The 24,586-nt window shown below is 45.5% G+C and overlaps 1 protein-coding gene across 1 annotated transcript in view; it reads left to right on the top strand.

Moving 5' to 3' along the window:
* The window catches only part of LOC130370323 (pyruvate carboxylase, mitochondrial-like), a 254,949-nt gene that overhangs the window by 28,441 nt on the left and 201,922 nt on the right, over positions 1–24,586 (top strand). Inside the window, exon 10 of the mRNA XM_056576055.1 lies at positions 21,908–22,026. Within this exon, the coding sequence (XP_056432030.1) occupies positions 21,908–22,026 (119 nt within the window). The remainder of the gene's footprint in view (positions 1–21,907; positions 22,027–24,586) is intronic.

The raw sequence follows: 24,586 nt of genomic DNA, 5'->3' as shown, positions 1-24,586 counted from the left end.
AGCTTTCCTCTCCTCTTGTTAAAAAAATGAAATTCAGCAGCAGCGGTCATATTTCAGGTGCATATAGGGGAAACATTGCCTCCTCTCCGGACATATGTACAATAGGGGCTGGTTCTATCAGTGTTTGTTCCTCTGAATGAGAGGTAATGTTAAGGTAAGGGGTCCTTAATAGCTATGTTGATATGCTCAGGTAGGATAGCTTGTTCAGGTGGTTGTTCTTCTGAGTTGATATTGCAGGTTCTAAAGATTGTGGTTCGTTCTTGGTAGATGGGTCTTCCTCACTGGTCTCTGCTGGGACTTCCCCCGTGCTCAGATGGTTTGTTGGCAGGAGAAACAGGATTGCGTAAGTCTGGTTGTCTCACTACACAAGGAGGGTTCCTCAATTTGTGAGTGTTTTGGATGGGAATAGACACATCAGGTTGTGCAGTCTGAAGAGGTACGGATACCGAACTCGGAGTATGAATCATCCTCCTCTTAATCATTCAGAGGACCGGGTTCTTGGCCTTCTAACTGAAGGTGTTTTGACGGGCTTCTCCCTTTTTTATTTTGCGGAAGAAACCCACGTGAAGCAGCACCTCTCATATATAATGTTCTTACTGGTCTATCTCTACATTCAAGCTCAACTGTTTAGACCTGTAGGTCACCATCTTGTCTGACACCAACCTAGACATCATTCTCCCACTTGTCTTCTAGCTTGTGTTTTCGCAAAGCTTGACATCACGGACAAGGACATGATCGGCTACATCAAGAGTAGATTATTTGACTCGTTTGTCAAAGAGTTTTGTTGCGATCAGCATTCTTCTTAGCATTGGAAGTTGCAATTTTTTTTCTCTTCTCCAGGCGAAATTTTGGATAATTCACATACTGGGAATGAGACTTCTTGGTGTAACTAACAGGCAGCCCGAGGATGAGCTCGACTGGCAGGCCTTGGCTGTCTCCCGAACAGTAGTTGATAGGGAGAGATTTCTGTCATTTTTTTCGTACAACAGTTCTTATGAACAAGAGGCTTCACAAAGCACTTAGTGTCTTGAGCATTTAAGGTAGGGTGCGATTTAAATATTTTCGACAGGTCGATTTTAAACGGGTTTCCTCGAGGATGGTATTGGTTTTTGGGAACTTTTTTATTCCTGGGAACTCACCCAGTTCTTTAATTGACTTTGACTCAAAGCCATATAGTGAATAATGAGTTTTTTCATTAGGCTCTTTGCAACAGTACGCACGTTTTGGTTCGCAGTTGGCAGCCACCGCGTATTTTGTCAATTTATCTGTTGGTTCTCATTTATCTTTGGTACTGAAACGATCCAGGTCCAAGGATAAATTGCCTGTACAACCAAGTTCTAGTGACCTACTAATCGTTATACTCGTTAAGGGAGCAGCTCTTTCGGGCAAAGCTTTCCTATGAACACAACACTCAAAGATCTTCACCTTTGTTTCCACCGATGGCAACATCCTCGGGCAAATAGTACCTTGCGTTTGCTAGGTCTACTGTTCTCTCAGTACGCATGTGGCCCATGCTATCATAGAGCCCCTGTAGTGCAACTGCTCTTGGCTCATCAGAAAGACAACGTTGATTGAATATTTGCACCATCCTGTGTCTCACGATAAATAGCTCCATTCTGCAGCTTCAATCGACTAGGTTCACACAGCAGTGTCCGGAAAAATTATCTGGGGACGGTTTTATCCCTTATTCCTTTAAGCATTGCAGTACACGCAGTATGACCCAAATAACTTCCTTCAGGTTAATTTCTTTCATAAAGTTTTCCATAATCCGTTCAAAGGTGGATGGTGCATTTGAGATGTTTTCGGGCACACACTTGAACTCCCAAAACCCTAGTGAGAAACGCTGTCTTTTGCGTCTGCTTCTTCCATTTGAAATAGTTAATATCATGACTTGAGGTCTAAGACTGATGAACCGTTTAGACCCAGCTAGAGCAGTGAAGGTCTCTTCGAGGTTAGGGAGCGTGTAGTCTGTTGTGTTGCTTGACTTATTTTTCAGGACGGGTCTCTTGGACTTGGAACTATTTGTCCCATCTCATCCCTCAATCAGACTTATTAGACCAAAAATGTATTAGACCAAAAAATTTACATGATAAAGCAATATTATGACGTGTCAGTAACCATTTTTATAGCTTAATATTTTTTACCGTTATTTAGACAAATAAACTAATTTAGTGTGTAGACTATTATTTAATGGAATTGAGTGTATTAAACACTTTACACACGGCTCATTAAGTAATTGACCATTAGAATTAAGTAATTGTTTTAATATGTCGAATAGAATCAAATTAATTTTTTTGTTCAGGATATCATCATCATTTGATATAAAAATACATTGAAGAATAACCACACCAAAGTTTCCTCACAATTTATTTACAAATACAAATAATCTACAGAAGCATAAAGATATAGCTTCTTCATGCTGACTGCCATCAGCTCCAACTCACTGTCAAAAGAATCAAACAGTCAAATCAATTTTAAGCCTATACAATATATTATTTGTATTCTGTCACTGGAAACGTAATTCACTTCTCTTTTTCGCTTAAGTCTGAAGACTGGTGGAAGTAGTCCAGCCGCCATTTGTTTGGCCTCCTCCGTGAAGTGTGCGAACCTTCTGCTGTGCCTGTATAAATAAAGAGAAATGATTGTAGGAATTATACATATTTAGTTGATATTGGGGTTGTGGTGTAGATTCAAATTTGAAATAAACAAAAACATACCCATCCAGGTGGCAGTTCTCCAGTACTGTGCACCTCCATTTTCTGAGGACTGGCATGTCTTTCTAAAGTAAGGGGATATTCCAAGAATTGACAATGATAAAATGATAAGTATGAATTTGTCAATGTTATAACCTTACATTACATATGTCAAAAATCCAATCCTTTTTTTAAACGTATCTTTTCAATCGTCAGCTCTTTTTCATTTAATTGAATGTCTACTTACTTTACAACAGTAAAGTCAAATGGTGCCTCCATGGCAAGGTACCAACATACTATGATGGAAAAATTTAATTGGTGACACTCGCATGCTTTGTTATATCTGTTCAGTACATTTTAAGTCTGCAACTGAGTATACCATAATCATGAAGATCCCACAGTTGTTACCATATGCCTGTGGTGGAAGTGCCTGAACCATAAAGGTAAAACGTAATATTAGAAACGCATATAAAAACGATTTTATTCCTTAAAAGTTAGACGATAAAAAAGGCATGTACCTCGATATCCTATCCAGTTTTCTCCGACCAAGTTGGAGAAAACCCATAACCTACCCATAACCTGATATAGCAAAGCTTATCTTCTCATTAAATGTATCCATCTTTCAAAGTGAACTGGTTTTGTGTGGAATGAGTATTTGTGTAGGCATGAATGCGTTGGTTTAAGATAAATGCACAATAGGATAAACACACTATAGGGGACCTATTTATTCTTATTTTCAATTTTTTAAATAATTCATGGTTAAAAAGCAAAAAATTCATAAGTTGATCACTATTGATTTACAGAAACATTTCACAGTTGGTTGTAGTATTCGTTATGGTCGTAAGATTGCATGACTTATAATAGTAATAGCCTTGTTTTTATGCACGCTAGGTTTTAGTAGCCTATTAGATATTCCCCGGGAGAAACCGACACTTTTCTGCTCCGCTGGCCAGTTCTGCACCTTGGACAGCGCCACTAGATTGTCTTGCTGTAGTATCACATTGTTGATTACGGATGACACTAAATAAGCCACAGCACGGCTTTACCATGAATTTTACTCAATATATTAATGATTATTATGAACGGGTTAACTCTCACTTACTTCCATGAACGAAGTGCAGCTAATTTTTCAAAAAGGGCACAGTATTATTATATTCAAATTTAGTGTAAAGTAAATAAACCACAGCACGGCTTTAACATGAATATTACTCAATATCTTAAACATATTTACAGTCACACTTACTTCCATGGTTCATCTTTGGTTTCTGCTTTAGCGGTGTGTAAACAAAGTTAAATAAATAAATCACTTCCGTCACGCCACAGTGCTTCCGTCGCGCCTGTGTTGTTGTCACGCCAGGGTGTTGTTCTCCGGGGCTGCAGCTGGGCCCTACTCAAAGTTACTGGACTTCTTGCGGAGTGATGCGATAGAAAAAAATTAAAAAATCAACTCTCCTTGACAGCGGTCATTATATGCTTAGCAACGGTGAATTATCAAAAAATTATTCACCACCGGAAGTTGTGAAGGCCCATGCAGGTGAGCGTTCAACAGCATTGCGAAGAGCCGTGTAATAAATTACGATGGTCACATTCATTATTCTATATATTAGGTGACTCAGACTATTCGACGATCGTTGCCCATCCCTACCTTCTAAGAGGACTAAGTCTCAAGTATGGGAATATTTTTGGTATTTAAAAATACCGCGATAATACCAAAAACCGGGATTATTTTGGTCACAATAACCGTGAGGTTAAATTTCCACACGGTTACATCCCTACATACGATCCTTCCTGGATATTTACAGCATCCAGTTGTAATAGCTTGTGTCCTAGCTGCCTAACCCTTCAAGCGGCGGCTACATTGCCTTCCCTGCCACGCTGGAAACAGTACCAAGGACGTGGCCTGTTAGTCCATTCAGCAGAGCTCGGTTTTCTGAATCCCTTTGCAGACAGTCCTCAGCCCGGGTCTTGGCTGGAGGTTTGACACTGAGACGCTGAGCTGAGAACTGACGTTAGCCATTTATTTATTTAACTCCCCAAACTCATTGACGGTTTCCAGATCTGCGATAGCGACGGTTGTCAATAGATGACCCGATGCACGCCGCTTGGTGGTGCGGGGAGCAGATTCAGCACTGCTGAAGTGCTGGTCATGCTACGCAATTACGTGGCCTGCTTTTCTTCCTCCTACCTTCCAGCTGGAGATCAGTTAGCAAGGAGTTGGTCCTCTTCCACGCCCCTGCGTCTCACAGCCATGCCAAGTGCAACATGAAGGCAATGGAGGCCAGCGGATAGCCTCATTTTGCAGCATGTTCATTAATCCCGTGCAGAGCTAATCACCAACTTCGACAACAAGGCATAGAGCCATAGAATCACAGGGCTCCAGGTAGGCAGAAGGCCCTGCATGCGGGCCTAAATGCTTGGTTATTTCAGCTGCGGTTGAGAAAGTCAGAATGGAGTAATAATAATAATAATAATAATAAATTGTATTTATAATGCACTTTATATTCAAGAATCTCAAAGTGCTTCAGAGAAAAAAAAAAAAACCAAAAAAACTATTTAGAAAGTTTAGCTAAATGCTCTTTTAAAGAGATGGGTTTTGAGGTTCCGTTTAAAAAGAGCTGTAGTCTGTGGAGCCCTCAGGTGGTCAGGGAGGGCGTTCCATAGTCTAGGGGCAGCAGCAGAAAAGGCCCGATCACCCATGGTGCACAGCTTTGTATGTCGGGTTTGGAGGGTGTGAGTGGATCCTGAACGGAGTGTACGTGAGTTTGTCGGGGGGGTGAGGAGTTCCTGAAGGTAGAGGGGGGCAAGTCCGTGAAGGCACTGGTGGGTGAGGAGGGAGACCTTGTACTCAATTCTGAGTGAGACAGGGAGCCAGTAGTCAGAGTAGTGGAGGAGTGTGACGCACGTCTGAGATCGAAGGGTCCTTCATCAGGACCTCGCCACCTGTGCGCCACAGGTCATAATCACTTTTGCTAACGGGGTGCAGAGAAGATAGATGTGCTTTCGCTATAATTGCACAATGTCTTCTGCCACCACTAGCTCTCTATCTTGTCGATTGATAACACCTACCTGGAGTGTGGACTATAAGGGGGGGGGAATGGTAAGGTCTCTTGGGGGGTTCATGCAGGGCTGACTGAGGCTAGTGTGAATCCAGAGGCTGTATGATGAGGGCGCTTCAGTTGGCTCAGGGGTAGAGGCTTGGCTAGAATGGAAAAGACATAATGCAAGACTAGCTAGTTCTTTTTCCAAGGGTCTGCCTGCCTTCAAATGTCAAACACCTACACTCTCAAGGTGACAATGTTAAGAAAAGGCTGCAAGGAGTATATTTTTTTTCTTTGTCTTTCAATTTGCCAATTATTTCATAATTAAACCCTTCAGACAACCTAGTTAGTTAGCCTAATATATTAAATATTACTCTAATTAAAAATCCATCTCTAGCTGTGTGCAGTATGTTGCCATAGTTGCCACCTTTATCCGGCTGTCTGCTGTGTGTGTTTGCAGCTGGACTCATACTCCTCCTTGTGTTGTCGTGTGTGTGCTTGATTGCCTGCAATGATGGACATGTTGGTGTGTGTATGTATGTAAGCTATGTCAAGTTAAATATCGTAATGTTTTCCGCAGAGCCGAAACTGATTAAACATGCCGTCTAACATCCTGTCACCACAAAGCGTGGGCCTGTTGGAGCATTAACAAGAGGAACAGATGTATATTTATATTTTTTACATCGTGCTTATACTGCTGTTCGCTCTCTTACACCGTCTCTCCCCTCCTGCCATGAAGCAAACGCATGCATGTTTTGGCATTTCCTCTCAAAGTTCATTTAAGCTGATTTAGGAGACATTAATGTGGGGACTGCCCTGGTTCGTTGCCTTGTTGTTGTGTTTCGGAGCTGAGACGTGAGGAAACAAAATAACTTTCATTCAAAGGGCCTTCCCTCAGACGGAGAGATCTGTATCCGTTCCTTGGTCATTTTTTTTCTTTGTCGTTTTCTATGGCTTTTCAATGGACGCCACTATTGTCACATGCAAATTATCGGAACAATGAGCTGGAGATCATCAGTGCTTGAGCAAAGGGCTTCCTCAACAGTGTTAATAAAGTAGCAAATGAAGAAAACAATAGACGTCTAAAACATAAGCTGCGGGGGAACACTGAGATATTCAGAATACTTTCTTTGGAGTGGTCTTTGTGGTACCATTGTTTCCTTTACTGCCTTGTCAGAAAGTGTTTGGCTCTAAAACGATACAGTATTTTAACATTACCTGAGAGGAGGATATTTAGTTTCATCAAGGAGATTGAGAGGAAAGGGTGGAGATGGATTTATAAAATAAATGCTATTCCGTGTTTTTTAGACTACTGCCATTCTGATGGGCTAGGAAAGGAAATGCTAGCATTCAGTGGGGCTTCAATGGGGGTGAGTGAGGCTGGCTGAGAGAGCATTAAGTGGAATGACCGAGTTGGAGTAGTAGAAGTGGTAATGCTACAAAGTACATCGACACTTTGCTCTTTCCCTCCTCTGGGGAATGCGTGTTCCTTAACTCAGAATGACTGAACTCTGTTCGCTCCCACATGTACCTGCTAGAGCATAATCTTATACTTTGGTTTTAAAAGAAGGAAGAATAAAAAGGGAACATTTTGTTTCATAGATGATTAAAGGCTATGCTGTTGTATTCTGATGATTCCTGTTGCAGGATCGAACCCACAATTTTGAACCCACAAAAACTTGATGCATCCAAAAACATTTAGACAAAACCTAACCAATTCTGTCCATTTGTCAATACTCTTCAGTTGGTTTTTCAAAGATTCCAGAAACAGAGTGGTGGAATTCTTAGGCTTCCTTTATGAATTGGTTTGGATAAGGCAAGATTTCTATCTATAGAGGAGCCGGCAAAGGCCCTACAAGGAAGAACTAGTGATTCTAAAATAAACCAAAGAAAGTGATGGCATCAATGCATTTGCATTTATGTATGCATTTAGTGTAAGGACACGCTGAACTTCTACTCGTAGTGTTATTTATATTTTTTTATGAAAGTTCCGGCAGAAAACATGATTAAATAAGGGAAAAATGTAACGTTTGTATAAGAAAATGACGTTAATAAAGCAGAAAAAGGGGGAATAAAAATCAACTAATTAAAAATAACTGGAAACAGCCCATGAAAAAAAAAAAGTTACAGGCCAACATGGCACTTTACTGTGCAATGAAATGCAGGTTTCTCCGACACGGAGAGAGATGGAGGAGAAGGTGCGAAAATTAGCCTACAGGGAAATTAAATTGGGCTGGGATGTTTTTGTGTTCAGTGCACATGCGCACGCACACTCACACGCACACACAGAGTGAAGGAATGCTATATTAGTCATTTTGGTGTTTTTGGTTACAGCTCTAGGTGGAAAATGACACTGAAAATTGCCTCACTTCCACCGCAATAAAGGCAGCAAAAATACTGTGTGTGGAAAGGTGGTTGATGGAGGGTTGGTTTGTGTGGAGATGTGTTTTAGATGGGAAGGCGGGTGTGTGTGTGGACACACTCGATGTTATGGGCTTATTTAATAGGCTAGGTGTGTAGTCGCGTGTGAGTGTGCGTGCAAGAGACGCTACTGTGCGTTTGTGATGGAGGTTAGGCGATGACTATGGGCTTGACGGGGGTCCATTCTCTGTCCATTCGCTGGCTGCTATATTAAAGCAGCACAATGAGCCTCATAAACACTCTGACTTGCTGTGATCAGCACCCTATCTACGGCTGGCCCTGCTCTAATCGTCTGGGAGGAGCGCGTAATGTGTTTACCAATGGAGCCGCAGAGCACTTTCTGCCTCTCTCGCCCGGTCTGCCTCACTCTTTCTACCCGCCGCCTTCTCCTGCTGCTTCTCTTTCGCTCTCGCTTTCCTTCTGTCTCTCCATCGCTTTTTGCTTTTTTTCTATCGCTCTCTCGTCATCTTTCCTTCCCTCTGTTCTCTCTTTCTCTTTCTCTCTCTTGTTCTATTTCTCTTTCTAGCTCTCTCGTTCTCTTTGTCTCAAGTTCTCTCTCTCACACGCTTTCTCTCCCTCTCTCGTTCTCTCTTTCTCTTGTTCTCTCGCTCTTTCTCTCTCTGGTTCTTGTTGTCCTCAAAACGGCTTCGGCTTTTTAACAAGTTCCATTTATTTGTTGTTGGTTGGCTGGAGCGTTTGCATCACATTGAGACAGTAACGCTTGTTTCTAACAAGCAATGTTGATCCCAGTGACAGACTCTAGCCTACATTTTCTTTCGCCCTCTCCCGCTCTTGCTGTGGACAACTCTTTGGCTCTTTTTCGCCTTGTTTCCCTGGTCAGCTTAAATTATTTCACTGTCTTTCACTCCCCTCTATTCCTCTTCTGGGCCTCCAGAAGAGGAATACGCTCTTCTGGCGCCTTGCCCTCCCCTCGGCTACCATTCCCTCTTCTTTGTCGTCCACCAGCTTAATCCCTCCCTCCAGCGTGTCCAATCCCTTCAGCGCTAACCTCCTCTGTGTGACTGGGCGGCCCCACCGACGCCTCCCGTTCACCACGTATCCGACGCCATCTTGCGGGGGGCGAGGGATTGGAATAGGCTTGTGTGCGGACGAGGGGATTGCGTTGCGTTGAAGGGGGCGGGACAAAAGTTGAACTTCAGTTTACCTCATGCAAATGAGCGCAGTGCTTGTTCGGCCGTGTGACTGGCCGATCGGCGTTGGGTGAGTACCGGCGGACCATACGGACTCATGTAGTTGGTCATCCTCCTTCCTACGTGATGATCCACACACTGCCTCATCGGCTGCCTTCAGGTTTCTCCTCGCTCTACAGGGGAACGCACGCGACTCCAAACGGTGTGGCCTCCATCAAATTGTGAGAATTAAAACACTGTCTTGAACATAACCCCCACAACACAGGATAATGTGGCATACAAATAAGTCAGAAGGGGGGGGGGGGCGGGATCAGGGCACAACATTAGGCCTCAAGAAGGCAACTCTTGGTTGTGAGGACTCACGTCAATGCAAGCGACAAACACTAGCCTGGATGTTCTCTCTCGGCCCCCCTCCCTCTCGCTGCGTACTACTCTGCTGCTCTTTTCATCCTCCCCTTACATCTATTTTTACCCTTCTTGTTTCCCTGTTCGGCTTAAATAATTTCACTCCTTCTTCCCCTCCTCTTCATTCCTCCTCTCGCTCTCTCTCCACTCTCTCCTGGCTCCTTGCCGTCCTCCCGGCTCCCCTTCCCACGTCTTTAGTCTTTGTTGTCCACCAGATTGATTCGTCCTTCCACTGTGTCCAATCCCTTCCCCGCTAACCTTCTCCGTGCGACACTTACCATCACCCTCTGTACCTCGGCTGCTTCTGCCTAGTGCCGAGTGTGTGTGTGGGTGGGTGGGCGTGGGAACAATATCCTTTCCTTCCATATGTTTTTAGTTGCACCACTGCGATATCCCATGACGGCCATCTCGGCCTCACACAAGGTTGGTGTGTGTGTGTGTGCTTGTTTGGTCCTCATCAGTGTTTGTGTGTTTCTCCTGAAGTGTTTTGTTTGTGTGTTCTGTCCTCAGAAGTGTGTGTGTGTGTGTGTGTGTGTGTACCCTCGATGAGTGGGAGAGCAGACACAGTTGTGTCGCCATGACACTCTGAGGTAAATCATGAAATGGGCGAGCGTTGGAGAAAAAGCGAGAAAGAGAATGTGTCTCTCTGTGGCTCTGTCGTTTCACTCTGCGGTCCCCCTCAGGGTTTGCAGGAGGCAGCGGTGTAGGAGTGTAGCACAATCACTGTGACACTTACACGCACACGCATTCATTTTGTATAGTAGAGTGTGTGTTTCTGTTTGTGTGTGTGATAGGCAGTATTCCTATGTAGAATAATGGTTAACTATTTCTGTTGGTGTTGATATGCAATGGGCAATATTCATAACAATATGCTAGTGACTTGACATGCGTGTGTGTGTGTGTGTGTGTGTGTGTGGTTGCTATGTGAATGTGGGTGATCATTAGCTCCTTCTCTCATCCCTCTATTGAATGTGGCCTCGTTACGGCTCCATTAGCAGAGAGAGCTCCAGAGAATTCCAGTGAGGTTGAAAGAGGGAGAAAGAGAGAGAGAGAGAGAGAGAGAGAGAGAGACTTCCAGTGAGAGAGAGATTTCAGGAGGGAGAGAGACGGGGAGACAGACAGAGAGAAGATGGACGACATGAGAAAGGGACAGAGATAAGGGGAGAGAAAAGAGGAGAGGGGGGTATTGAGAGGGACTTCAAGAGAATAGGACAGAGATAAGGGGAGGGGGGAGAGAGAGAAGAGAAGAGGGGGGTACAATAGCAAGAGGGAAGGGTTACGGGGGGAAGGCAGAGAGGGGAGGGAAGAGTGACCACAGCGGGGAGCTGGATGGACTGAGGAAGAGACTGAATACCGGAGGAAGAGAGGGAGGGAGGGAGAGGAGCAGACGGGAGGTGGAGAGTCTGCAGGATAGAGAGCAGGACGGGAGGCGGAGCTTAGGAAAGGGACGTGAGAAGGGGAACAAGCGGCGAGTGGTGCGAGGGGTTCCTCTGAAACTAGGCCGCCGCCGCACGACAGAGGTTTGAGAGACGAGCGCACAGCTGTCGTCTGAGACGCAGACCGAGGGTGAGCCCTCCTCTCCCCCGTCTGGGTCGCCCCCCCCTCTGCCGCCGTCGTCTCGAGACGCTTTAAGTAAACACAGAGAATCGTCCAGTGTTTAATTCCCGGCAGTATTTTTGGAGGGAGCCCAGCCTTGGAGGAGGCTGAGGGGGGTGAGAGACGTCGCAGCAAGTGGCTGCCTTTCTTTGCTTTGTCATGAGTGTGACACCCCTACCTCTGTCTAGATACTGCTTGAGTGCCAGGCCGGGCTGGCGTTCATGGTCTTGAAAGGTCTCTAAATCGATTTAGGTTTCTACATTCAATAGGGGGGAGGGATGAGAGAAGGAGCTAATGATCACCCACATTCACATAGCAACCACACACTTGGAGGTATGGGTGTGGCTCCTCAGCACTAAGCCGCACAGTGCCTGTACATTGGCAGGACAACCGACGCCATGACGCCACAACAGTGACTCCCCTTTTATAGAGGCAGGTTGTGACACGAGCATGTGAGACTTTCTTGGGGTCACAAACGACCGAGAAGTGGTCGGGGGCTGCGGCACCGATACACAGAATCGAGGGAGAAAATAGTTTCAAGGGCCCCTATTATACCACCAGGTGAGAGTGTGATTAGCCATTCCCGGGTGTTGAAAATCTGCCATTTCCTGTGCCTTGGTGACCTTAGGGAGTGTTCGCCTCGTTGTATGATGGATAGATCAGCAACCTTTGCTACGGTCCACCGAGTGGCCTGGTAGACCCTTAAGGAGCCTTTAACCACGCATCAATGCCCTCAAGTCATTTAGTAGACATTCATTTTTTATCGAAATACATTTTTGATGCTTATAATGAGCGAGAAGGGGTTTGGAGTTCTTGCTCAAGGGTGCCCATGGATGGACTTCAGCCATTGGGATTTGAACCCCAGACCTTTTGGTGAGCAGCCAAAGTAGAGGGCATCCTGACCCAGAGACTATCGACTTATAAGAGCCCTGCTTCTTACAAGCGCCTGTCTCTCTCTCTCTCTCTGCCGAGGCAAAATGTCTCGCTAAGTTGCCTTTTATTCTCCGTATAAAGAAGACAGTCTTATAATGTGTGGTTTATGGAGATTCACGAATGTCTTATTACCCGTTATGTCTTTTATAGAAATACATTTACGGGACAGGTTTTTGTCGGATATTAACGGTTGCGGAATAGGACTCCGAAGGGACATTTAATGTCAATGTATTTGTTTTCGTCGAGTGTGCTCACACACTCCAGTAAACATTGAAAGGGTAAGGCTTTCACCTCCCTCTCCGACATCATGGCCGCCCGTCCTTTTTATACCAGAGATTTACTGAGAGGAGCCGGAGGAGGCCAGTGAACGGGAATGAGGGACAGGAAGAGAGGGAGATATATCTATTGAGCCGGACCAGAGAGAGGGAAGAGTGAGAGAGCACGGCTTTTATTAAGAGAGACTGAGAGAGAGAGTGGAGACTCTCTGTACAGTAATAGGCTGCAAGCAATAGGCACTCGAGAGATACAGCCCTGTATCTTTTCCTTAATGCGTTGGAGGATTGGACGGCGAGGGAGAGACGTGAAAGGTTATGTGGAGGTTTCCCTGATAGGATTTTCATCTCGGTTTAGTGCGTTGTAAAGCTGAATTAAGGTGTTTCTAATGTGTGGGGGATGTGGCATTATGGTAATTTCAGGATTAGTGTAGCAGGGTGTTTTACTCCTGAGGTTCTGGGTTCGAACCCCGGGGTCTACCTGAATGCGTCCATGAGCAAGGAGCACCAAGTAACCCCTACCTGCTCCTTAATGTATCTGAATCGACTGGAATCCAAATAGGGTATTAAACATCTGCTCAATGATTTGAAAGTATATGCTAGGGTGATTAACGCGTGAGAGATCTGACCCAGGCCCTGAATTGATAGCGGCCCAAATCTGTTTCGCATAAAACATCAAAGTCCATATGAAGTGTGCTGTTCACACTGCTTCAAGTTAATCAGAGATTGTCGCATGTTGAACCAAGATTACTTTTTTTTTTTTGCTTTAGCCTTCGGCCTTAAAATTGGCAGTTGGAAAGTTTTGTGGAACCAAAAGAGAGAAGTGAATGATTCACAAGATTATCTATCCTCACATGTCAGTCAAATTGTTTAGACTTTTCCAAGTTTGCTATTCAAGAAATATTAATATTTTTTCTTTCATTGAGTCACTGGGCGTATGCAGTGGGGGGGGGGGGGGGGGGGGGGGGGCGCGCGCGCATGTCATACCAGAGAGAGAGATATGTTGACAATTGAGATTAACATACATCGGGGACAGAAGGGGAGTCGGGGAGTGGAAATCATAAATTATACTGAGTATTTGAACAGGAATGAAATGGCGATCTCATACACACACAGACCTTATTACCATAGAAGCCTTGCATCTTGGTGTCAAACTATGACAGCGGGACAGTTGCCATGGTGACAGAAGACTTCCAAGTCTTCTTTTTTTTTTCCCTCCCTTTTTACTATTCTTTTGTTTAATCCTGTCCCATTAGCTGTTTTTTCCAGGCTTATGTCTCCTGTCTGATATGTAAACCCCAAGCCTGGTGTGTGTGTGTGTGTGTGTGTGGGAGTGGGGGTGGGTGTGGGTGTGTGTGTTATCACCATCGGCTTGCCGGAAGCTTCTGAGAAATGTTCTCTCTCCTCAGAAATCTCAGTCTGCCAGTGGCGCTTTCTAGGCCAAACGTTAATGGCCCCCTCCCATGTCCCCGGCCCCCTTAACCAAAAGTATTTATCAATTTAGAGTTTGTGTGTGTGTAGGTGGTCTCTGGTGGACATTCAGCTAAGTATGAAGAACATTCCGGTCACCCTTAACGGTTTGCTGGAGGTCGGTTGCCATGGGGCCGTTCCACATGACATTAAACATGGAGGTGACGCCAGCATCGGGCGAGGACGGAGGCCGCCGCCGAAATAAGGTTTATGTCCTTGTGTCCTTGCCGCCCGTCCAGGTCAGGCCTCAGAAGCTCCTCTTATGGTTTTCTCCACTTTGATTCATGTCATGTTGCAACAGCGACACTGCCTCAATCTGTTCATCTGCATGCAGTGGCAGGTCACACTGAAGGCTTTGAACTCTGGTGGCCGAGCGGTGGCGTCGCTGTCCTCCTCAGTCTGAAATCATCGCTCACTACAATCTTATTGTGGCTCCATTCTTCCTCCTCATAATGTGAGGCCTCCTCAATCTCAGTCCTTGTTTTGTATGTTTCATGTCTGTCGGTCTCTGTCTCTGTATAGATAGATGATGGAATAAATAATTCGATGGATGGATTGTTTGCAAGGTGCTCTTTTAGGATGGTCCCCTTTTCGTCTTCATATAGACTCTACATGGGTGGTTGTTGTCAATTTTGTGTTTTGTATGGCACCCACAAACGCAATCAATGTGCTACAATGTCATGAGTGGAGCATGCTTTGATGATGTTCCAGAGGAACCCTGCCAAAACATGGCATGCCAAAAAAGCAATTAGGAGAGAGGGGGACAGAAAGAGAGAGAGAGGTGGTGCGGAAAGGCACGAGAGAAGGAAACGAGTTGGGAGAGAAGGAAAGGGTTCAGAGACGATACTAGTTGGGACAGTTGTCTTGTCTTTTCCCTCCCGGGAGTTTAAGGACTTCTAATGGCTCTACTTGTCCCCCCCGGCGAGAGTGGCTGTTGCATTGATCAGGTGTTAAAAACCATTAACCAACCGTTGAAATCCCTTTACACCCAGACATATGCACACACATGCACACGCACACACAAGCGGGCATGACATTGTCCTTGCCTTGTTATTTAGGCGATCAATGACATTGATCAGGGCATGGATTTGTCAACAGCTTTAACGGTGTTGCACGCACTGCCCGAGCATTGTCCTTGCTTGCTTGCTTGCTTGCTTGCTTCGTTGCTTCCTTCCTTCCTCCTATAATCTACCTTAACTGGTTAGATTTGTCCTTCTCTCTTGGTGAAGACACACACTCATCACTGTCTTCATCTCTTTCTCCCGCTTAATCCTATCCTCTATGTAATCCATCTATCTAATTATTCTTCCCTCAGGATCTCTCGCTCGCTCCCTCTGTCCTTGTAATCATCTCCAACCGCCTGTGAATGTTCTTGCTCAATAATGCAAAACACTCTCTCTCTCTCTTTCTCTTCCTCACTCTCCCTCGCTCTTGCTCCCTCTCCATCTGTTTGTATCTCTCGCTCTCTTGTGCTCCTTTTCGCCTTCTGTCCATCTCTCCAGCACTTTCTCTTTCTCTCTATCCCTCACAGACACTCAAAGCTACTTGTCATTCAACAATAATCAACTGCCTATTAATTAGTCGGAGGCTGCGCTGCTTTGTGTGGGTCTTGCGTGTAAGCATCCATATTTGAACCCGTGCATCCCTCACTAGTCCGTGCGGGTCCCCCAGCTCCTGAGACGTCTCCGGTGCGCCCTCATTGGCCCATTGATCCGTCCGCCAGAACCCGGGGTGACGCAGCAGACACTCGATCCAATACGCCACCGCAGCCCTCGCTGACCGTCAGGGGGAGAGAGAGGGAGAGAGAGAGAGAGGGAGAGTGGGAGGGGGTGAGGGAGAGGGAGGGAGAGAGGGGGGGGAGGGGGGGCGGGGGAGAGAGGGAGAGTCATCAAGGTGGTGGGCAGGGTTAGAGAAAAACAAATGGCAGGAAGGAGAGATTGAGAAGCAGTTAGTACTAGTAGTCCAATTAGTAGGAATAAGGAGAGAAGGAGGGAGGGAGAGAGGTGTGTGTGTGTGGGGGGGGGTCCTTTTCACCACACTGAGTGTGCACAGCAAGCTGCAGGGAGCCATTAGAAAGGCCTTGGGGCTATGCGTATTCACCCCTGCAGCACTTGAACAAACAAGTTTGCAATGCAGTCATTCATGGCTGCAATCATGCTCTCACAGATAAACAGATGAAAGATGGACCTCAACACTGGCAAAGTTAACGGGAACTAAAACGTGTGCCTTTACTTCAACCCAGATTGTCTATTTATCATATTTTTTCAGGTCATAGCTTCCATATTCGTCAACAGCTTGGTGATAATACCCACATTACACACAAGCACACACAGATGCATGCACACACACTCCACACACATACTGCCCACACATGCACACACTAATACTGCAAACACAAATACTTCAAACACACACACACAGCATGCCAGGCGTACTTCCAGCTTCCGTGGAATGATGTTGTCTTGGCAAATTAGTGTGTTGGCAGTATGTGTGTATATTGAGTTATTGTGTGCTAAAATCTCTCTAATAAACATTCATTCTCAAGGCTCTGCTTGCCGTCAACCTGTTTGCATGATTTAATATTCTGGGCATTATTCTGTGGGCATAGACGTTGTGTGAGTGTGTGTGGTCAGGTGACTGGTAAAGGGTCTATCTGGCTTTTCCACCATAGAATATAATAAACCGTGTGTGTGTGTGTGTGTGTGTGTGTGTGTGTGTGTGAGATCTGGTTGCAGTGACACTGATGCCATAGTACTGGGCTGTGTATCTTTCTTCTGATGCTAATCTAACTGAACGCCCTCAGGTGTGAGGGTGTGTGTGTGTGTGCGTGCTATTCTTTAGAGCGCTGCTTATTCCGCCAATTATGAAACTAATAACCAGCCAATGTGCGCAAAGCAGGTGTTGAGTCACCCGACTGAAACCATAACACAGGCGTGCATGCTACCTGTATGCTAGGCCTAGCCCTTGACCGCAGTATCTCTCACATTCATCATTTTTATGTTCGCTGAATAGACGGATGCATTGTTTGTGTTTTGAGGACTCCTCTCTTTTCTCGTGCTATATCCTAATTACAGAGTTTAATCTTTGGTCGCGCTCTCTCTCCCCCTCTGTTCTGGTTCTGATGGCGTTGACAGTGAGTACTTTTACACAAGCCAAACTTTATTGATCATAGAAGTCCTCCAGGCGAATGGGCACCTCTTTAACAACTACAGTCCAATCAAGGTTCTTTTTTAGTTTTCCATTCATCGCCCTCGTTTGGTTGCGTTCCTCAAGAAACACTTCTCCACTTCATTCTTTGTGATTTGTGCTGTCGACTTTCATTCGATCTTTCAAAAGAGACATGCTTCTGTGCTGTTGGTGGCCTGTTTTCTGGTGAATATAAAAGTTTCTGAAACAGAAGGTTGTCTCTACCCATCTATGAAATTTTCCAATACACAGTGGGGCCGTGGTATCACTGAAATGCATGGTCCCACACAGTCTTTCAGGGATTTTCTGCAGACACCAGCTTTTGGTTAAATAGTAAAGTCCATATCACCACACATTTTGTCATGCTCGTCATGCCAGAGCAATTCGCAAATGCAAATTAGTCTCTATTCTCTCAGTTCACATATCCGAGGCCCGTTATCAACTGGTGAGGACCAGAAAAGCCTCTGGCCGCAAATGGATAGACCTACAACCAATCGGAGCAATGAAAATGTGATCCATCAGAAGCCACCATCTTGGTTGCTTCTGAAAACGCCCCAATGGCACTCCCATAGGGCGCCTCTCTGTGCAGTCATCGTATCAAACCCTCGCCATATTAGACAGATGCTTGAGATTGTCCCTGGCCAGGTCTGCGGGAAATCTGTCTGAGTGGGAACGACAGCGCAAATAAAACATGAGCTTGCAGATGCCTCTGGTTCCAAGGCTTGATATTTTGGGTCATGTGTGTAAAAGCTACCATTGGGTGAAACGGAAATGATAGAAACATTCCAAATACGGGAAGTGCGTTTGAGGCATTCTTGAGTAGTCGTAGCGAGTATGCTTTGTTCGTAGTCTGCTCGGCGGACCCCTATGCCTTCTGTTATAATGCCAGTGCCTAATGCTATGTTTTAAAGTGGAAATACCGTCCCAGGAACGTGCCTGATTCATTATTGATTGTAAGCGTTGCTTCCCCGCCTCACCTATACACTTTGGATAAAAGCATCCGCTAAATGACAGAAAGTAAGGGTAATGTATTCCGTCTGGGTGATATCGGCTCACTTTTATTGCTGAACATGCCCGTCGATGGGGCCAGTACAATCAATCTTCTGGAACCATCCACGTTGCACATTTTTCTCCACCAGCTTTTTGACAGCAAGTGCATGGCTGGTCATTTTACAAAGCTTTCGTTTACGCTTTCTTAACACTTATAGGGCGTTGGCAACCTGTGGAATTTAGTGTATCAAAGAGCCCACATTTTGCCAGCCGTCGTGATATAAATCTGCCATTACAAGCCATTATTAAAATTAACATTTTTAGTGACATCACAAATGGCAGTGTCCCCCCTGGATACACGAGGGATGAATTAGCCTTACGGTGAGTCAAATCACTGGGTGGGCTGGTGGGTCGAACTGCCTGATGCGGTTTGTCACAATAAGGGCTACATTTTTGGTCAAACGGCTAAGCAACATCCCACCTGGTGGTAGAACGGGGGGCCTTAAACGTTTGAGCGATCAGCACGGTAATGGCTGTTGCTGTGTAGTTCTGTTCGGCGCTGGACCAGAGGGAGTGTGTGGATGTGTCGAGAGGAAAGGGGATTGGGTGGGTTATTGGAGAACATGATTTGGGGGGATGTCCGAGGCTTAGGAGCTGTGGTCTTTTTATAACATTGGCTGTGAAAGGCGATTGATTTTTTTCTTTTTCCTTAAATTGATATCACGAAAGCGTACTCTGAGAGGAGAATATGATTAATTATTTCTTGGATCTTTATTTATTTTTTTATATTATTGCAATTACACCGATTTCATGTTTACCCTAAACACATGCTCTTTCTTTCACACCCCACACGGTCAATGACACGTTATTTGCAAACGTTTGTAGTGCTGTGCGCAGCTTTGTTTATTCTACCTGTGCTTTAAAAAGCCAGCGGAGGGAGATGGCTGGCTGCTATGCTGACGAAGATCAGCCTCATCTGTGATCAGAGAATAAACCTTAGGTTCAGTATTTTTGTAGGCCTATTTCTTTCTGGGGAGACCAGGTAGTTTAGTTTCATGACATTGTTTGCATCTTCAGTTTATGTTGTTTTGGTAAATAAACGGTAAAGGGACTGCATTTATGTAGAGCTTTTCTAACCAACGGCTACTCAAAGTGCTTTACAATATATTGCTTAACATTCACTCATTCATGCACACATTCACACACCGACGGCGGTGTCAACCATACAAGGCGACAGCCAGCTCCTCGGGAGCAGTCAGGGTGAGGTGTCTTGCTCATGGACCCTTCAAAAATCTAGGAGCTAGGAGGGGCCGGGGATCAAACTAGCAGCTTTCCGGTTACCAGCCAACCCGCTCTACCTCCTGAGCAGTGGTGTAGTCTATTTTATTGTAGTGGGTATACTGTGATGATTCCCTCCCAGCCTTGTACCAACCTGTCCCACCGGTACGTGTACGTGTGTGGCGCTTATGGGGTGTCGCACCACACTCACCAACGCAGGGGTCTACAACCCGCTGATTTAAGAGTATTACGATTATCAACGATTATCAACAATCATGGAAAGCTGAATAGGTTTATCAGTTTTAAAAACAGTTTGAACAAATAGAACACAAAAATGACAAGTTGTCCTTTCTATATCTATAGTAGCAATAGCACATGATAAACAAGGACAAAATCTACTCAAAATAATTGAATGAACTGTTTACAACCATGGCTAACCAGTGCATGAGGAGGAGATGACAGGAGACTAATGTTTCACTCTTTCAATTGCTCTAATTTTAGCTCTTACTGTTATCTAACATACCATACAGTAATTGAATTGTGTAAAAGTGTGAAATTACTGCACCACACTCTCATTGGCATAGTGATTAACATTATGAATTTCAATTGTGTATACCAACTGCATGTTGGCTGACATTTACCTAACTTTTTTTCCCTCCACTCTAACCAAGGATGCCTGTTTCTAAATTCCCTAGCCTGACACCCAGTCCGAAAGGCTGGCCAGGGGTTCACATCTAAAAGTAACAAGGAGATATACAGTGGGATTAAAACATTGTCTTCTGTTGACTACTTGTTATGTGGTTTGCACATTAATATGGGAGGACTGGACACACACACACACACACACACACACACACACACACACACACACACACACACACACACACACACACACACACACACACACACACACACACACACACACACACACACACACACACACACACACACACACACACACACACACACACCCTTTTCTGTTGTTTCTTTGCTAGTCTCCGTAGCCCTGGTAGTGGCATCTGCTGCTGCAGGGTCAACTTGCAGCAACTTGTTCCCGCGTTTATCTTTCAATCTGTGTGGGTTGCTAATCACAGCGCGAGAAGGAGGGGCTCGGCCCGCCAACTAACATGCAGAGATGCAGGGGCAGCTTCGCGCTTCGTAACAGGGCAGAGCGCGAGCACGCAGGAGGAATTTTATGAATGGTGAATGTAGGAGATAACTTCCCCTGCTATTTTATTGCAGTTATACCCAACCGGTATTTGCGGAAAATAAACACAGAAGTGAATGATCTGTCACAAGACGATTGATACGTATCCGTGCACATTTTTAAGAGGGTATATGCAAATCCTGGTGCGTTCCTAGTGGGTATACGGCGTATACCTGCGTATCACGTAGACTACACCACTGCTCCTGAGCCCCCAGTGTGGCGAGCCCCCAGTGTGGCGGGCCCCCAGTTTGGGGGGCCCCCAGAGAGGCGGGCCCCCAGAGAGGCCGGCCCCCTGTGAGGTGTGCCCCCACTGAGGCCGACCCCTAGTGCTGTTTGCCCCCAGTGTGGTGGGCCCTATAGGGTCTCTTTTCTCCTCTTGTTCAGTTTGGCCGGATCCCCTCAGCTTTTCACTCGTCATGCTCTGCTGGGTGAGCAGGGCAGCAGGATCCCTTAGCACATGTTCTTCTCTGCAGCATTTATCTGGGTTATGTCTCATTGGTTTGAGATGGTCTTGTAGCGGCTTAACAATATACATGCACGCAATGTTCTTGGTATCTGTAACACACTGACCCCGTTTTTATTGCAACCCACAGACATTGTTGTTGTCCCAGCTGAGCTTCACACTATAGCGCAATACTCCAACACACAACTAAAGCTTACAGCCACACTAACACACAGAACCTTAGCTAACACACAGAACCTTAGCTAACACACAGAACCTTAGCTAACACACAGAACCTTAGCTAACACACAGAATCTTAGCTAACACACAGAACCTTAGCTAGGTTCCTTAGCTAACACACAGAACCTTAGCTAACACACAGAACCTTAGCTAACACACAGAACCTTGGCTAACACACAGAACCTTAGCTATGTTCCTTAGCTAACACACAGAACCTTAGCTAACACACAGAACCTTAGCTAACACACAGAACCTTAGCTAACACACAGAACCTTAGCTAACCCACAGAACCTTAGCTAACCCACAGAACCTTAGCTAACCCACAGAACCTTAGCTAACCCACAGAACCTTAGCTAACCCACAGAACCTTAGCTAACCCACAGAACCTTAGCTAACCCACAGAACCTTAGCTAACCCACAGAACCTCAGCTAAAACACAGAACCACAGCCAACACACAAAACCACAGCCAACACACAGAGCCTCAGCTAACACACAGAGGCTCAGCTAACACACAGTAGCACCGCTAACGCACGCGAACACCGATAACACACGCTGACCTGTTTTTCCCCTCTGCTCCTGTCCAGGTGGGCTACGAGAATGCAGGAACAGTGGAGTTCCTGGTGGACAAGCACGGGAAACACTACTTCATCGAGGTCAACTCCAGACTCCAGGTGGAGCACACAGTCACCGAGGAAATCACAGAGTGAGTACACCTGTGTGTGTGTGTGTGTGTGTGTGTGTCGGTGATGATTGGACATTGTGTATTTGTCTTTCTGTGGTAGTCTGAGGTGATTGGATAGTGTAGTGTGTTTGTGTTCGCCTGAGGTGATTGTACATAGTGTGTTTGTGTGTATTTCTGTGTGTATTAGAGGTGATTTGTTGGACATATCTTTTTTGGTGTGTAAGTGGGAGATGTGTGTGTTGCTGTGCACACTAATGGGATATGTGGTGGAATTGTGTGTTAGTGGGCTACAGAGGCGATTTTATTTTTTTAATGCCCTCTGTGGGTTAGTGGTAGACCGTCAGGCAGACTGCATCGGTGTGTGGGCTGTGTTACTGTTAGCGTGGTAGACATTTGGACAGATTGCATTGGTGGGTGTATGTTGGTGTAGGCAGTAGGATCTATTGTTATTCTTTGTGTGTGACTGTTATTGAGGGAGGTGGCTTGGATAGATGTTTTGGTTTGTATATTTATGTGTGTGTGTGCGGGTTACTTTGATAGCCATTGGACTGTGCGTGTGTGTGTGTGTGTGTGTGTGTGTCTGATTCAGTTGACGGACAGCCATACAAAAGTGTTCAATGTGGCCCTATTCAAGTTTAACGCCTTATCGACTCTTCCCGCAATCTCGCCTCCTCTCTCCTCTCTCGCGCCTCTCTCCTCTCTCGCTCCTCTCTCCTCCGCTTACAAGTTCATCATCTTAATGTTGTGTTTTTGGGGACGAGGAAATTCATTTGGAACAAACGAGCGCGCCGCCGCACATTTCCTTAAACCGAATCTCCGCTCCCCTTCAGTCAAGCGTTAAGCGCTGGATAATTTAGTGAGTGGTGCATTCGGGACCCGTAAAAGGGGGGGAAATGACCGGAGAGACTTGGCGTGCGAGAGCAGGATGAAATGAGAGAGGAGTGATGAGGGGGGGGGGGGGTGATGTGAGGTAGTCCATGATGGCTCTCATTCAGCTCACATGAAATGGTTGTAATATTTAAACGGCTGGAATGACACGGATGAGGCCTGCCTATAATGGACAAACGTACACTCGTTCACTCTCTCTTGCGCGCTCACACACAGTTGAAAACACAGTCTTGTGGGGACAGAGCAATGGGGACTCGGACGTGGAGCAGACTGAGGCTGCTGCCTCGAGTCTCTAATGGGGGAGGAAGTGGTTTCCCTTCGTCGGTAATGGACGTGCGCAGCCGCCGCTGTCATCCAAATAAATCCTGCTTCCTTCTGCTGAGCAAATGGCCGTTAAATGGGTGAGGGTTTTAGGTCGTTTTGTTCTCGTGGCGTTGGGCTTCACCCTGCCGCGTCGGAGCCATAAAGGCCCCGAGCACAACTGACCGCGTTGACTCGTATCAAATGAAAACCACCAACATGATGAATAATACCGCTATGATTGCCCACGCAAGGGTGTCATTTTGATGTTATGCAAAATTAACGGCGGACATTATTACGACAAACGTGTCCACACCAATCCTTCTCCGTTCCCATTTTATTGACTTTGTGCATATTGTAATCTGTTTTATTGTGCGCTGCTGTAGGAATTGTTGTTGTGTGGAGATATATTGCTGACACAGCTGATGGTAAAGTTTTGTATCGTTTTTATGCACTTTATTTTCAAGTTAGACAATCAGTCAAATCGATGTTCAGTACTCTGGAACTTTTTGTTCAGTTATTCTGGTTTGTTGACTTTCACTTCTCACCATTAGACCGATGGACCCGATGCCCCCGGCCACGCTCTCTCACGCCCCCTTTCTCTTTCACTCATTCAGAAAAAGATGGAGGAGAGAGAGGGGGCGATGGAGAGCACTTGTGGATTAATGAGGAGAGGAGGAGGGAGGCTGAGGTGGAGAAGGATGGAGTTTGGAAGTTAAAGAGAGAGAGAGAGATGGGGAGGGGGGTGAGGGATGAAATGCAAGAAAGGAAGAAGATGAGAAGAGAAAGGGGGAGAGAGAGACACTTTAATAACAAGGAAGAGGGGAGATGGAGATAGGAATAGGGAAAGATAGGTGAGGGTGTATAGGAAGAGAGAGGGGACAGAGGGAGATAGGGGGAAGATGGGGAGCAAGAAGAGAGGTAGAAAAGGGGGGCAGAGAGGGGCCTCAGTGGAATAACAAGGATGGGAGAGGGAATGGCAGGCGGAAAAGCTTTAAATTATTCTTTATGCTAATGTATATGCCTCTGTGTATGTAGGCCGTTATGCATAATTGGCTGCCTTTGTGCATGTGCAAGCAGTTGATATCAGTGTGATATCAATGCATAGATGTTTCCACTTAAATGTGGCCCTCACAGTGTAGATACACAGCAAAGCCGTTATATGATAGCAATGCATCCACTTTTACTTGGTCATACAACGACTTTGGGCTGTCTCTATTTAGAACGCGGCATTTGATGTCAGCTCTTGCAGTCCAATCCTGGCACTGGGGTTGCCAGTGTCTTACACTAGATACTTTGACGTACATTTTTTATTTGTTTGGCCATATATTTTTTTACTTTGAAAATAATGTTTTGGGGTATTGAGTTATTGTTGGAAGTTGTATCTTTTTTA

The sequence above is a fragment of the Gadus chalcogrammus genome, chromosome 17 (assembly GCF_026213295.1).
Source record: "Gadus chalcogrammus isolate NIFS_2021 chromosome 17, NIFS_Gcha_1.0, whole genome shotgun sequence".
In the NCBI taxonomy this organism is placed as follows: Eukaryota; Metazoa; Chordata; class Actinopteri; order Gadiformes; family Gadidae; genus Gadus; species Gadus chalcogrammus.
Note: the sequence above shows the minus strand (reverse complement) of the source record. Positions and strands in the feature narration are given on the sequence as shown.